Here is a 15700-nt window from a genome sequence, read left to right as displayed (position 1 = left end):
TGGAGTGCAGTGGCATGGTCTCAGCTCACTGCAGCCTCCGCCTCCTGGGTTCAAGTGATTTTCCTGCCTCAGCCTCGTGAGTAGCTGGGATTACAGGCATGCACCACCACACTGGCTACTTTTTTTATTATTTGTAGAGACGGGATTTCACCACGTTGGCCAGGCTGGTCTCGAACTCCTGACCTCAGGTGATCCACCCACCTCGGCCTCCCCAAGTGGTGGGATTACAGGCCTGTGCCACCGTGCCTGGCCAATACTGCTGGTCTTTTAAAACCTTCTTGTTCATAGCATTAATAGTCATAACAACCTGATACATGCTCCAGTAGCAGGGAAAGAATCCTCCATTTAGGTATTTCATCGCATGCTCATTTTAGTATTCTGTTACTTATATTTATCCTTCTTTGTATATACCAACCTTCCTCCACCCCCTCTCCAAACCATACAGACACTAGTCTAGAGGAAGAATATGCTCAAGAAGACCAGCACCCAGTGGACACATGAGCTGTTATATGTCTAACTAGGTTCCTATTCAACTCTGTTTTGCAGTGAGAGCTTACAAGAAAATTGTAGAATTGAGGCACCTCCTGGAAATTGCCGAGAGCAACTACAAACACTTGGGAGGCATAACAGAAGAAGATTTAAAGCAGAAGAAAGAACAGCTCGAGTCTGAAAAGTAATGTCCTCAAAACTTTAATGATTTGTTTTTAAATACCTCTGTAAATGCCATGTGAGGGTTTGTTCATCAGCAACTTTTTCTTTCATCTTGCCAAAGGGTGTTAGGTTCCATCCTGCTTTTCTCCTAAGCCTCCAGATGGCAAAGGAGTTAAGATTTTTAAATAATTGTGATAAAATACACATAAAATTTACTATCTTAACCATTTTTAAGTATACCATTCAGTAGTGTTAAGTACGTTCCCATCGTTGTGCAACCAATCTCCAGAACTCTCTTCATCTTGCAAAACTGACATTCTAATGTAGTCTCTGAACATTTCCATCAGGCTACACTGCCCATTCATAAATCTGAGACTAGGTCTTATGTTCACTGATTATAGTACCCATCAGAGAATGCTCTTGCATCTAGAGGCAGTGAGCAAGTGGATGGTTGTCTCTACCTTTCACTTCCTGCACCCTAAATTGGCTCTCTGGATGATGGGTACCTCTCTAATTGCAGTTGGCTCTCTGTATCTGTGGGCTCCACATCGTGGATGCAACCAAACTTGGAGATACAATAATCAGGGAAAAAAAAAAAACTATGGTTGTGTCTTTGCTGAACATTATAGACTTTTTTTTCCTTGTTATTATTCCCTAAATAATGTGCTACAACAACTTATTGTATACTACTACAATAAGTAATCTAGAGATGATTCAAAGTATACAGGAGAATGCATATAGATTATATGCAGATACATATGTACTGTACCATTTTAATGTAAGGGACTTAGCATCCATGGATTTTGGTGTCTGGGGCTTCCTGGAACCAATTCCTCTTTGATACTGAGGGACTACTGTAGTTAATAGCTGCTGGGATAGAGGATGCTGTGAGCTTCTTTCATCCTACTGTCTCTCTGCTTGTCTATCTGCTTTCCAGAATGGACAGGGAACAGAAAGAGATAGGAGAGGAAACTTTAGATTTAATCAAACATGGGTCCGGAAAGAGAACCACACATGGATTCCCTTCTTTGTTCTCTGCTTTTCCTGCCCTTTCCTTTGGTTGTGTCTTGTTCCGTCACACTCTTAGAACTGCCTGTTTCCCTTTTTCCACCCACTTCCGAATCTAGCTCTGAAAGAGGTCTGCTAACTGTATTCAGAGTAACATCTAAATCTTTGATAAGGATTAATGTAGTTAAGCTGACATTTGGCTCTAGTTTAAAAGAAAGAAAATAAAAAATAATATAAGGATTAATGTGTCATTCTTCCATGGATAGGTACTTGGGAATTTAAACAGAAGGCAAAACATTAGGCCAAAATACTCTTTTTTCTGTTTTTTTTTTCCCTGCTACCCTATTAACTGAAACTACTTCTTGATGTGATTTTGATTTTAGACACTAGGAAGCTGTGGCAGACTGATTTTTTTTGTTTGTTTGTTTTAAATCAGGGGCTTTCTTGGTATCTCACAAATCATATCGTATAGGTGGCTGTCCACTGCCTCTACATTGTTTGAAGTGTTTTGAGATGTAGAATTTTTTTTAGTGTTAACCTTGGTCTAAGAGCCTAGCTGAAAGTTCTTAGATTCCTTGTAGTCTAGAAAAGTACTTCATGGTGGAAAAATTATTTCCTACTAATGAGCTTTAAATTTTGGTTTCCTTTACTTTTCTTCTAAAGCAGATTACTATACTACCACTACAGCTATTTGTATTACTTCTAAGCACTACTATATGCTATGCACCAGAGAAGCCCCTTACATACTTTATCTCAGGCAATCCTCACAACTCCATGAGCTATACGGATTAGGACACCAAGACTTAATATAGAGGTTAAGTAACTTGGGTAAAGTCACAGAGGGGGTAGAGCCAGGATTTGAGCCTAAGTCTATGATTCTAACCCTGTTTAAGATCATTATAATTTTAATAGTCTTTAATGGAACTTTTAGTTGACTAGTTATGGATTAGTCGCTCAGTGTGAAATATTATTAATGTAAGTGATTTTTGAACAGAGTTTTTAAAAAAAATTGCTTTATGTTTATGCCAGAATGCATTTTCATATCAGCTGAGATGGCAGTGTTTCTTCTAAATTCCACCCTGAGTGAGTTTTAATTCTTCTCTAGCATTTGTTCTCCACTTTGCGTTAAGTGCATCTTTTTTTTGTTTTGTTTTGTTTTTGTTTTTGTTTTTGTTTTTTTTGAGACTGAGTCTCGCTCTGTCTCCCAGGCTGGAGTACAATGGTGTGATCTCAGCTCACCATCTCCACCTCTCGGGTTCAAGCAGTTCTCCCGCTTCAGCCTCCCAAGTAGCTGGGATTACAGGCACCTGCCATCATGCCATCATGCCCAGCTAATTTCTGTATTTTTGTAGGGAAACCCATGTTGGCCAGGCTGGTTTTGAACTCTTGACCTTAGGTGATCTGCCCACCTCAGCCTCCCAAAGTGCTGGAATTACAGGCGTGAGCCACCACACTGACTTTTTTTTTTTTTTCATTTTTAGTAGAGATACAGTTTCATCATGTTGGCCAGGCTGGTCTCAAATTTCTGGCCTCAAGTGATTCACCTGCCTCGGCCTCCCAAAGTGTTGGGATTACCGGCATGAGCCACCACACCTCGCTGTGTTAAGTGCATCTTAAGACATTTATTCTTTGGGTACAAACTCCTGATCTTGGATATAGTTGTAAAGAAAAACTGGACAAGTATTGGCTTGAGGGATATCTTTTGATTTTTGTTGTTGTCCATCAGTTAGACCAATCTCTCAATACAATAAAACATATTTGTGTTACTCTGTCCTGGGGATGATATTCCCTTCTTATTTGCCGAACTTCTAGACTTCCACAATTGACATTCTTCCTCTCTATCCCCAATCTTAACCTTACTCACTTTTGTACCAGAGCTACTACTGTATATTCTTAGATTGCCCTTCCGGGACCCAACCTAACATGCCTTGGGAATTCTGTTTCCCCTCACCATCCAGCCATAAGGTAGAAAAATCCTGGTTCAAATTACATCTCCTCTTGTCTGGATTATTGCGACATCCTCCTGATCGGTCTCCTACTTCCTGTCCCTGCCTTCATATCCCCCACTCCCCTACCCTGTAGTCTATTCTCAACACAGTATCCAGAGTAATCATATTAAAACAGGGTAATCATATCATATCTATTGTAATCATATTAAAACAGTATCCAGGGCAATCATTACAGGTCAGATTGTGCCATTTTTCTGCTCGGACCCTCCAGTGGCTTCCCATTTCCTTCAGCATAAAAGCCAAAGTCTTTACTATGATTTAAAAGGTCTTATTTACTCTGGTTCTCTTTTATGTCTCTGACTCACACTACTGTCCCTCTCCTTTTTCTTTTTTTAGAAAGGGTCTCACTCTGTCACCCAGGCTGGAGTGCAGTGGTATGATCACAGCTCACTGCAGCCTTGACCTCTTGGGCTCAAGGGATCCCCCCACCTCAGTTTCCCAAGTAGCTGGGACTACAGGTGTGCATCACCGCAGATAATTTTTAAAAAAATGTTTTTGGGGGTAGAGATGGGGGTCTCACTATGTTGCCCAGGCTGGTCTTGAACTCCTAGGCTCAAGCAATTCTTCTGCCTTGGCCTCCCAAAGTGCTATGATTACAGGTGTGAACCACTGTGCCCGGCCTCTCTCTCTCTCTCTTTTTTTTTTTTTTTTGAGACAGAGTCTTGCTCTGTCATCCACGCTAGAGGGTAGTGGCATGATCTCAGCTCACTGCATCCACGCCTCCTGGGTTCAAGTGATTCTCATGCATTAGCTTCCCAAGTAGCTGGGATTTCAGGTGTGTGCCACCACACTTGACTTTTTTTTTTTTTTTTCGTATTTTTAGTAGAGATAGGGTTACACCGTGTTGGCCAGGCTGGCCTCAAATGATCCACCTGCCTCAGCCTCCCAAAGTGCTGGGGTTACAGGCATGAGCCACCATGCCTGGCCTCCCTTTTATTCTTTAAACGATTCTATTGCATTGGCCTCTGTTTTTCTTGTACTTCTTCAGGCATACTTCTACTTTAGGGCCTTTGTACTTGTTCCTTTTGTCTGGAATGCTTTTCCTCTAATGTCTACAGGGTTATCTCTCTTATTTTCTTCAGGGCTTGGCTTAGAAGCCCCCTTATCAGTAAAGCCTTCCCTAGCCACTGTAGGAAATGTTAAGCCCCTCTTCCACAACATTTTATACTACTCTTTCCTGCTTTATTTTTGTTTTCTCCTTTAGCACTACCTTCCAACATACCATATATTTTACTTATTTATTTTCCTTATTGTCTGCATATCTCTACTATGCAGTAGTAAGGTCCAGGAAGGCAGATTTTGGGCCTTTCGTTCACCACTGTATCCCTAGTACCTAGGTCAGTGCTCGTTCATAGTAGAACCTTAATACATATTTGTTGAATAAATGATTTCTTTGTTTTATTTGCCTTAAATACAATGCATGAATGCTTTCCACTATTAAAAATAGTTAGTTGACATTGGTGATTGATTTTTAAAAATTTTTGTTTTTGATAGGACCATCAAAGAACTGCAGGGCCAGCTGGAGTATGAGCGACTACGCAGAGAAAAATTAGAATGTCAGCTTGATGAATATCGAGCAGAGGTTGATCAACTCAGGGAAACACTGGAAAAAATTCAAGTCCCCAACTTTGTGGCTATGGTTGGTGTCCTTTTTAATACATTTATTTTTCTCAACAAATATATACAAGAGTGGCTAAGAGTACAAGCTTTGGGCTGGGGCTCTTTGGACTTGAATCCTGGCTATAGTCTTTTTTGATTTGGGCTACTCATTTAACCTTTTTGTGCCTCAGCTATAAACTGGCGATGATAACTTATACTTTCTAGAGCTGATGACAGGATTAAAGGAATATATGTACACACACACACTATGTGTAACTATGTAACTTTCTATATACACACACACATCTGTCTTATCTATCTATCTATCTATCTATCTATCTATCTATCTATCTACAAACAGCAGCCTGGTTCCTAAGTATTATTTTTAATATTGTACCATAGAAGGAGAAAATATTCTCATAAGCAGAGTAATCAATAAGAATTCTAAGACAGCTAGAGGATATGTATATTTTAATATTCTAAATAACCGAAATAAAGTGCTTTGAATGGAATCCATATTTTCTTTCCATAGGGAAGTTTCTTCATCAGTCATCATGGATGAATTAATTCTGTTTGAGGCTTGTGTCACCTCAAATCTGATCTATTAATATTATAGAATCTTCCTGGCTTCTTTTTATTTTGCACAAACTAGTCATTGGTCTCTTCAATAACCACTTTAAAAATATTAAAATAATAAAACATGTTTGTTGTATAGTGTTAAAAACAAGATAGATGTTCCTTCTGACACTAAGTTCCACTCTCCAGAAGAAGTTATTGTTAACAATTTAGTACATACCATATTAGACAAAATTCTATTTATCTGCAAACATGCATGTGTATTTCTATGCATATGCAAATATAATCACTTCCTCAGTTTCTCTGGGTTTTGGTGTCTCACCAGTGGTTGATTTTCCAAGAAATATAATTAACTATAATAATTAATCTATTCTCTTCATTTTGCAACCCTCTTCTTGTACAACCTTTAGCACATGGGGAAACTTTAGTATCAGAGAGGCCAGCTATACAGTCATGTGTTGGTTAGAGGGCTACAGGACACAGTACCATTTATAACTTACTGCTTCCAATCAAATCTGTTACCTCTCCACCTTGTGGCAGGGACTCTGTGACTCCCAGTCTCCTCAAAAGTAGAAAGGTAAGTTGTCGTTCTTTGTTTTTTCTTTTTTTGACACAGGGTGTTGCTCTTGTCACCCATACTTCAGTGGAGTGGTGCCATCATAGAGCACTGTAGCCTCAAACTCCCTAGGTTCAACTGATCCTCTTGCCTCAGCCTCCCAGGTAGCTGGGACTATAGGCATGCACTAACACACCTGGCCAATTATTTTTTTAAATTTTTTTCATTTTTTTTATTTTTTTTCTGTAAGGTCGGGATCTTGCTTTGTTGTCAAGGCTAAGTTGTTGTTCTTCAGTTGCCTAGGTGGGACAATATTTTGGGGTGGTCACCCAAGCTACACATTTTCTTTTGAACCATTCCAAACTGTCTACTTAGAAATGTTTTCTGTCTTTTAGCTATTTAGAAATTCTCGTTGCTTACTCAGAAGCATCTGTTCTCAGGTTGGATCTGGTTTCATACTCCACAGTTTTGCTTCCCTAAAACTTCACTTTACCAACAATGTGTAGGCTTTCAGGAGAGCTGACTCAAGGTCCCTGTGCTCAGAATTCATTGTTTTTTGCATTCTTGCTTTAGGTTATACCTAATTTTTGTAAATAAGCAAATGTCACTGAGCTTTCATGGCAGCTGCAACTCTGGCACTGTTTATTTTCACTTGCAAAAGCTTGAATCTCAATTTCCTTGGCTTTAAAATGAGGAATAATAATACCTACCTCATAGGATTGTATTGATGTTAAATGGAATATTGTGTAGAAATCCTGAATGCGGTTTCTAGCACACAGAGGTATTCACTATATAGTAGTAGTCGTTGTATTATTTACTCCCTTTCTTTTTTTCCATTTTCTATATTACAGATGAATTGATACGGTCAGTGGATAAATAAACGTGTAGAGCCACATGCAGCTAAGGATAGGAAGAATTTATTTGGGAGTCTAATTATATATAAAGTATAAGTAAAATGAACTTATCATTCAGAACTATAAATATGGAATCCTCAAGAAGCTCTAAGTCTTTCTCCTGCCACCTTCTGGTCAGGACCTATGATTGCATTCTATTGTACCTTAAGATCCTCAGACCCCAAAATAATCAGCAATAGTACAATTTTTACTGAGAAAAAAAATCTTAGAATAGTTACCTAGGATAGTTTGACATATATAAAGCACTTTTTTGATAACAGCTGTTTTTATAGCACTTTCTCAGATATTATCTCATTTTAGTCTGCATCAACCCTATGAGGAGGTAGAATGATATATATATATTTGATCCCGTGTTATAAATGAGAAAGCAGAGGCTCAGAGAAGTTGAGAGTCTTGTTAGAGCATACAGCTAGTATAAGGCAAGAGCAAACTCAGAATCTCTGCCTCCAGATTATATTTTTCTAATACTTCTGTGGAAATGACTATCAAATCCATACTTTAGTACTGTTGTCCCCACCAGGGCTCCCCACCTGTATTTCTCACTGCTTGTCAACTGGACATTTCCACCTGAAATTCCCGGTGGTGCTTGAATTAAAAAAAAAAAAAATGTTCAGAACCAAGCTCAATATCAAGACCAGATTCTCTCCCCTATTTCTGCATTTAAATTAATGGCATCACTATTTTCTCAACTACCCAGTCTTGGACTCTTAATGATTAGCTATGTTTTCTCCTTTAGGTCATACAAAAAGTGAGCCCATCCCGTAGGTGGGAACATGCTCTCTACTTTCACTGCTTCCCTAGTTTAGGTTTCTATATCTTTCTTTCTGAACTACTGTGATAGAATTTTGGTATTTACTCCTTCCCTATCCAAATCCATTTGACTCACAGTGGTCAGCTTGATTTTCTTGTCACTCCTTGGATTGAAAATCTTCCTTACCTGAATAAGTACTGATTCTTCAGTTTGACATTCAGCCCTAACCTACCTCACCAACCTTATTTTTGTCTATTCTCCTACATATATTAATAGCTTATTTTTTCTTAAGCTACCCTATGCTTTCCCATCATTAAGCCTTTGTTCAATTTGTCCATATACCTTGAAAACTGCCTGTTGACTCTGTAAAATCCCCTAGGAACCGTCTCATTTATCACCCCTTTCCTAGTCTCCCTGGTCACACGTGATCTCTCCTTCCATCAAGCACCTTGTACTGGTCTGAGGGCTTCTTGTCATTTGTAGTACAGCATGATTGGGCACTTAGTTTACCCACAGTACTGAAAATCTAAGTTTTTTGAGATCATTTAACTTATGTTAATAACATCATCTTGGTCATCATTAACAACAGGTTTTGAGTATATTGGGCTTAGTGTTAAGACTTTATATTCAGCAGATACCATCTTCATTTTACAAATGAAGCAATCAACTCTCAGATAAAATGAATAATTTATAAAGTTACAAAGCTTGTTAGATGGCTAGCCATGATTTCAACCTGTCTAGCCCCCAGTCTATGCTTTTAACACCACTTGTTACTGCTATTATAAACCCCTCACACTCCCTCTTTCTGTGCTTTTAGGAACATTTATTTTGAAACTGTTTCTTTGAAAACTTCTGATGATAGCTTTTTTTTTTTTTTTTTTTTTTCTGAGATGAGTCTCACTCTGTTGCCCTGACTGGAGAGCAGTGGCGTGATCTTGGCTCACTGCAACCTCCACCTCCCAGGTTCAAGCAATTCTTTGCCTCAGCCGCCCGAGTGGCTGGGAGTACAGGCGCCCACCACCACGCCTGGCTAATTTTTTTGTATTTTTAATAGAGACGGGGTTTCACTATCTTGGCCAGGCTGGTCTTGAACTCCTGACCTTGTGATCCACCCACCTCCGCCTCCCAAAGTGCTGGGATTACATGTGTGAGCCACTGTGCCTGGCCTGATGATAGCTTTTTAATAGGGTTAATTTACTTATGAAAACTTAAAAATTGGTAGTAATTTTGTTAAAATGTTACACTATAAGTTCAAACATATATTTCAAGATATGTCTTAAATTGGAAGTTGAGATGATAAAATATAACATAGGATATCTTCATGACCTTGGGGTAGGAAAAAATGGGTAGACTGGACTTCATTAAAATAAGACTTCAGTTCATCAAAGATTATATGAACAGATTTGAAAAGGCAAGCCAAAGTGTAGAAAAGCATATTTCCTTTCTTTCTCTCTGCTTTTCTTTCTTCACTCCTATCTGAAAAAGTTGTATCCAGAATATATAAAGAACTTATACAAATCAATGTGAAAAAGACAGTCCAGTAAAAAAACTGGGCAAGACTTGCATAGGCACTTCACAAAAGAAGATATCCAAGTGGGCCAGTAAACATGAAATTGTGCTCAAAATCACTGGTTATTAGAAATGTAAATTAAAACCCAAACAAGATACCAATATATACCCATCAGAATGGCAAAAATTAAAATGGACGTTACCAAATGTTGGTGAGGATGTGGAACAACTGGAGATTTTATATACCAATGGTGGCAGTGTAAATTGGCTTTACCACTTTGAAAAATTAATTCCTAGTGGAATTAGTACATGTTTCTTTGTGTACACAGGTGGACACCAAAAAATATATACATGAATGTTCTTGTCAGCCTTATTATATATATCTCTCAAACTAGAATCATCTAAAAATTCCCTCAACAGTAAGAATCAATACATTTTGCTATATTCATACAATGGAATATTATATAGCAATGAAAATGTATGAATTACTACTCTACACATCACTATGAATGAATTTCACAAACACTGTGCTGACTAAAAGAAAGCAATATGAAAGAGTACATACTGTATGATTCCATGTAGTCCACAAATCGGTAAGATAAGTCAGTAGTGCCTAGGAAGGGGCAAATGGAGGCTTCTGGGATGCTGGTAATGTCCAGTCTCTTGATCTCAGTCATGGTCACAAAATGCATCAAGCTGTACCTTTTTTTCCTTTGTGCTCTTTGATATATATATATATAGTACTTAAAACAGTAAATTTAAACTAATGTTTTAAGTATTTTTTATATATATATATATATTTAAATATATACTTAAATATAATGTAATAGCTTTGGCAGAGCTGTCTGTCCACAGAGAGATTTATGGAGCACTGAACTCATAGCTTCTGTCTCCAGAACCAGTATTATTCAGGAAGTCCTTGATCTACAGCTTTGGGCCATGTTTGCTAATCAAGAATGGCTAACCGGGAACTGGCAATATTCCATGGTTACCTTCCATGTTTCACTTAACCTTATTTTCTACCTACAAAGGTCTGGAACAAGGTTGAACTTTGATATGGTTTCTGCTGGGCTTCTCTCTGACCTATGACATCCTAGCTTATGTACCTAGAGTGGCCCGTGGAGTAATTTGAGGATTTCAGGGAGTTTATCCACATTTAACTCTTGGCTTGGGGAAGTTCTAAAAGTTTGTGATTTGCCTTTCTTTCTCTTTGTTTATACCCTACTTTTTTGGGGGAGAAGGGTTGGTTTTGACACTGTTAAGAGTCTGTACTGGTAAGCAAGAAGGTGGAATTCTCTTATAGTTTCATATGCTGTCTAGAATTTTCAGAGTGCATAGGCTTTTTGAAAAATAAGAATTCCATATATCCCAGCAATAATTGGTAGATCCACAAAGTCAACAGTTTTATGTGTAGAATTTTAATCTGTTCAACAAACCTGTTAATTCTTTCAGGGTAAAAAAATATATACATTTTCACCACAAGGATTTTTGTCTAATTTTGTTGTAGTAATAGATTGCATTTACATTTAGAATTGCTTTTGGTGCTTAAGCATTATGATTCATGTATTTAGTATCTTAATATATAGTTCTGTTGAGTTTAGGAGAAAACATGTATTAGGGAGAAATATACTTCTTGGCTATAATGTAAGATAAAGAAACGAGTAATCTTGGTGAAAAATGTTCTCCAAATGCAGAAGCTTTTAGAAATTTGGAGATATGGAACCTTCAGTGAACAATTATGGAAGGCCTGTTGAATGCCAAGCACATATTTTCTTTTGAAGTAGTTGTATTTTAAGACTTGGTTTGATAGAACAAGTTACATATTTGGTGTTAGGAGGGACTTTGTTATTTAACCACTGTTTCTAGAAAATTTGGAATCCTTAAGGTCTCTTCTAATATATAAAAGGTAAAGAAAAATAAGTATTACTGTCTTTGGAACTCTTTAATTAATTTTTTTGAGACAGAGTCTCACTCTGTGCCCTGGCTGGCATTCAGGGTCATGATCTCGGCTCACTGCAGCCTCCACTTCCCAGGCTTAAGCAATCCTCCAGCCTCAGCCTCGTGAGTAGCTGGGACTACAGGCATGAGCCACCATGCCCAGCTAAATTTTTTCTGTATTTTTTGTAGAGAGGGGGGATTGTTGTCCAGGTTGGTCTCAAACTCCTGAGCTCAAAGCGATCTGCCCACGACAGCCTCCTAAAGCGCTGGGATTACAGATGTGAGCCACCATACCCTGCCTGTTTCTGGAAGTCATAACTCTTATTAAAGCACTGGAAAATTGGCTATATCTGACAAGTAGCCACCTCTTCCCCCTAAATTTTCTATATTCTTTCTCTAATTCCATCTAGTTAGATTAGGTTAAACTCCTGCCCCACCTGAGTGTTTTTCTTTTTTCTTTTGAGACAAGGTCTTGCTCTGTCGCCCAAGCTGGAGTGCAGTGGCACAATCTCGGCTCACTGCAACCTCTGTCTCCTGGGTTCAAGCGATTCTTATGCCTCAGCCTCCTGAGCAGCTGGGATTACAGGCATGCATCACCAAGCCCAGCTAATTTTTGTATTTTTAATGGAGATAGGGTTGGCCAGGCTAGTCTTGAACTCCTGACCTCAAGTGATCTGCCTGCCTTGGCCTCCCAAAGTGCTGGGATTATAGTCGTGAGCCACCGCACCTGGCCTCATCTTTAAAATATTGGTAATGCTACTCACTACACTTTATTTTTTATGTATAGTACGAAGAACAGTTGTATCATATGCTGAGTCCCAATCAAAGGTTTGTTATTTTTCTTCAGACTGGCCGCTAAGCTTTTTTCCCAAGAGAAGAGACCATCTGTATTGCCCTATGCCCACAAACACCTGGCCACTATAAGAGAAAGCTAGAAGTTTATCCTACTCTCAAGTTTGCAGCTGAGGGATATGGGAGGGACCAGATGCATGGTTGTTTTTCCAGGCGGTGTTGGATAATGGCAGCTTACTTCCATGTTCACACACTATTGAGTTAAACTAACTGGACTCATTAGAAAAGGTGTGGGCAGGAACACCCTGGGGAACTAACTCCAGCCATGGGCTCTCCCCAGGGACATGGTCCTTGTGCTGTTCTTAGAGCGTCTGTGTTCAGAGCTGTCCTGCCTAACTAGATGCAGAGCATTTTTGATTGGAAGAATTACTCAAAGATAATTAACATCTAGTGACCACTCATTGTGTTTCCAGCCCTGCTTGCTCCTTACCATAGTATTTATTGATTCTTCCGTGCTGGGTCTTAAGAATACCAAGATGGACAAGAAATATTCAGAAACAGTGAGACCAGGAGACTAGGCAAAGTGCACAATGAGACGAGAGCAGTAGAGGGATCAAGTACAAAAACAAAAGAGGGAATGGGGAAGCTAGGGAATGATTCGCAGCACTATGGGACTGGCAAAAGAATCCAGAAGATGACATACTAACACTTTCAGTTACCAATATCTTGTTAAATATTAGTGTCTGGGGATCTTTAGGTAGAGATAAAACTGAATGAGATAACATTGAAAATTGGCTATATCTGACAAGTAGCCACCTCTTACCCACTAAATTTTCTATATTCTTTCTCTAGTTCTTAAGTTGCCTCCTAGTCATATGATTCAGCACAATATAATACACTGGTACTTCAGATTTGGGAATTTATTCACAAAAAATCCTAAAAGAAATTTAATCAGAGTTGAAAATACTAGCATGGTTAATTTTTTTTCTTTTGAATAGGCAATGTAGAAAGACGAAAATGTGTGCTAGCATGAAAATTGTATTTGACCCTCTTTTCCTTTGTTTATAGGAAGACAGCGCTTCTTGTGAGTCAAACAAAGAGAAGAGGCGAGTAAAAAAAAAGGTTTCTTCTGGAGGAGTGTTTGTGAGAAGGTACTAATCAGTGAAATGACTAAATTAACCTGCTAGATTTTTCTCTTTCATTAAAAAAATTGATATAAATGTAAGTCTATACAAACTCTCTCAGAATTACTCTGATATGCTTCTATTCCAATTCTGAAGGCAGAAATGTTAAAGAGATTTAGAGATTTTTTAAATGACATGGACTCAGTTGTACACCTTCTCCCGATATTATTCTTATATAACTCTACACAGGCAAGACAAGAGATTTATGAGTAATTAATTTTACAAGTATTTACATAAGCTTTAAAATAGCTGGTATAGTAATCAAAAGAAATCTAGTTATAGTTCACTTTCTTTTTTTTTATTTATACTTTAAGTTCTAGGATACATGTGCATAACGTGCAGGTTTGTTACATATGGGTATATGTGCCATGTTGGTGTGCTGCACCTATTAACTCATCATTTACATTAGGTGTATCTCCTAATGCTATCCCTCCCCACTACCCCTCCCCCACGACAGGCCCCGGTGTGTGATGTTCCCCACCCTGTGTCCAAGTGTTCTCATTGTTCAGTTCCTACCTATGAGTGAGAACATGCGGTGTTAGGTTTTCTGTCTTGCGATAGTTTGCTGAGAATGATGGTTTCCAGCTGCATCTATGTTCCTACAAAGGACATAAACTCATCCTTTTTTTATGGCTGCATAGTATTCCATGGTGTGTATGTGCCACATTTTCTAAAACCAGTCTGTCACTGATGGACATTTGGGTTGGTTCCAAGACTTTGCTATTGTGAATAGTGCCGCAATAACCATACGTGTGCATGTGTCTTTATAGCAGCATGATTTATAATCCTTTGGGTATATACCCAGTAATGGGATGGCTGGGTCAAATGGTATTTCTAGTTCTAGATCCTTGAGGAATCGCCACACTGTCTTCCACAATGGTTGAACTAGTTTACAGTCCCACCAACAGTGTAAAAGTGTTCCTATTTCTCCACATCCTCTCCAGCACCTGTTGTTTCCTGACTTTTTAATGATCGCCATTCTAACTAGGTGTGAGATGGTATCTCATTGTGGTTTTGATTTGCATTTCTCTGGTGGCTAGTGATGATGAGCATTTTTTTCATGTGTCTGTTGGGTACATAAATGTCTTCTTTTGAGACATGTCTGTTTATGTCCTTTGCCCACTTTTTGATGGGGTTGTTCTTTTCTTGTAAATTTGTTTGAATTCTTTGTAGGTTCTGGATATTAGCCCTTTGTCAGATGGGTAGATTGCAAAACTTTTCTCCCATTCTGCAGGTTGCCTGTTCACTCTGATGGTAGTTTCTTTTGCTGTGCAGAAGCTCTTGTTTAATTAGATCCCATTTGTCAATTTTGGCTTTTGTTGCCATTGCTTTTGGTGTTTTAGACATGAAGTTCTTGCCCATGCCTATGTCCTAAATGGTATTGCCTAGGTTTTCTTCTAGGGTTTTTATGGTTTTAGGTCTAATATTTAACTCTCTAATCCATCTTGAATTGATTTTTGTATAAGGTGTAAGAAAGGGATCCAGTTTCAGCTTTCTACATAGGGCTAGCCAGTTTTCCCAGCACCATTTATTAAATAGGGAATCCTTTCCCCATTTCTTGTTTTTGTCAGGTTTGTCGAAGATCAGATGGTTATACATGTGTGGCATTATTTCTGAGGGCTCTGTTCAGTTCCATTGGTCTACATCTCTGTTTTGGTACCAGTACCATGCTGTTTTGGTTACTGTAGTCTTGTTGTATAGTTTGAAGTCAGGTAGTGTGATGCCTCCAGCTTTGTTCTTTTGGCTTAGGATTGTTTTGGCAATGTGGGCTCTTTTCTGGTTCCATATGAACTTGAAAGTAGTTTTTTCGAATTCTGTGAAGAAAGTCATTGGTAGCTTAATGGGGATGGCATTGAATCTATTAATTACCTTGGGCAGTATGGCCATTTTCATGATATTGATTTTTCCTGTCCATGAGCATGGAATATTCTTCCATTTGTTTGTTGCCTCTTTTATTCCATTGAGCAGTGGTTTGTAGTTCTCCTTGAAGAGGTCCTTCACATCCCTTTAAGTTGGATTCCTAGGTATTTTATTCTTTTTGAAGCAATTGTGAATGGGAGTTCACTCATGATTTGACTCTCTTTTTGTCTGTTATTGGTGTATAAGAATGCTTGTGATTTTTGCACATTGATTTTGAATCCAGAGACTTTGCTGAAGTTGCCTATCAGCGTAAGGAGATTTTGGGCTGAGACGATGGGGTTTTCTTAATATAC

General features: G+C 38.6%; 1 protein-coding gene across 8 annotated transcripts in view; it reads left to right on the top strand.

Moving 5' to 3' along the window:
- ANKRD42 (ankyrin repeat domain 42) overlaps nucleotides 1-15700 on the top strand; it is a 187395-nt gene that overhangs the window by 55927 nt on the left and 115768 nt on the right. For 7 of the 8 annotated variants that reach the window (XR_637595.4, XM_031653071.1, XM_009187029.4 and 4 more), the window contains 3 exons: nucleotides 547-673; nucleotides 5163-5307; nucleotides 13372-13454. Coding sequence is in view for 7 of the 8 variants with exons in the window: in XM_031653071.1 (XP_031508931.1) it covers nucleotides 547-673; nucleotides 5163-5307; nucleotides 13372-13454 (355 nt within the window). In the remaining variant the exon portion in view is untranslated. Of the gene's footprint in view, nucleotides 1-546; nucleotides 674-5162; nucleotides 5308-13371; nucleotides 13543-15700 lie in introns of those variants that run through there. The other variant, XM_009187031.3, reaches the window with a different exon arrangement.

The sequence above is a fragment of the Papio anubis genome, chromosome 12 (genome assembly GCF_008728515.1).
Source record: "Papio anubis isolate 15944 chromosome 12, Panubis1.0, whole genome shotgun sequence".
In the NCBI taxonomy this organism is placed as follows: domain Eukaryota; kingdom Metazoa; phylum Chordata; class Mammalia; order Primates; family Cercopithecidae; genus Papio; species Papio anubis.
This window is presented reverse-complemented; position numbering and strand designations above follow the sequence as displayed.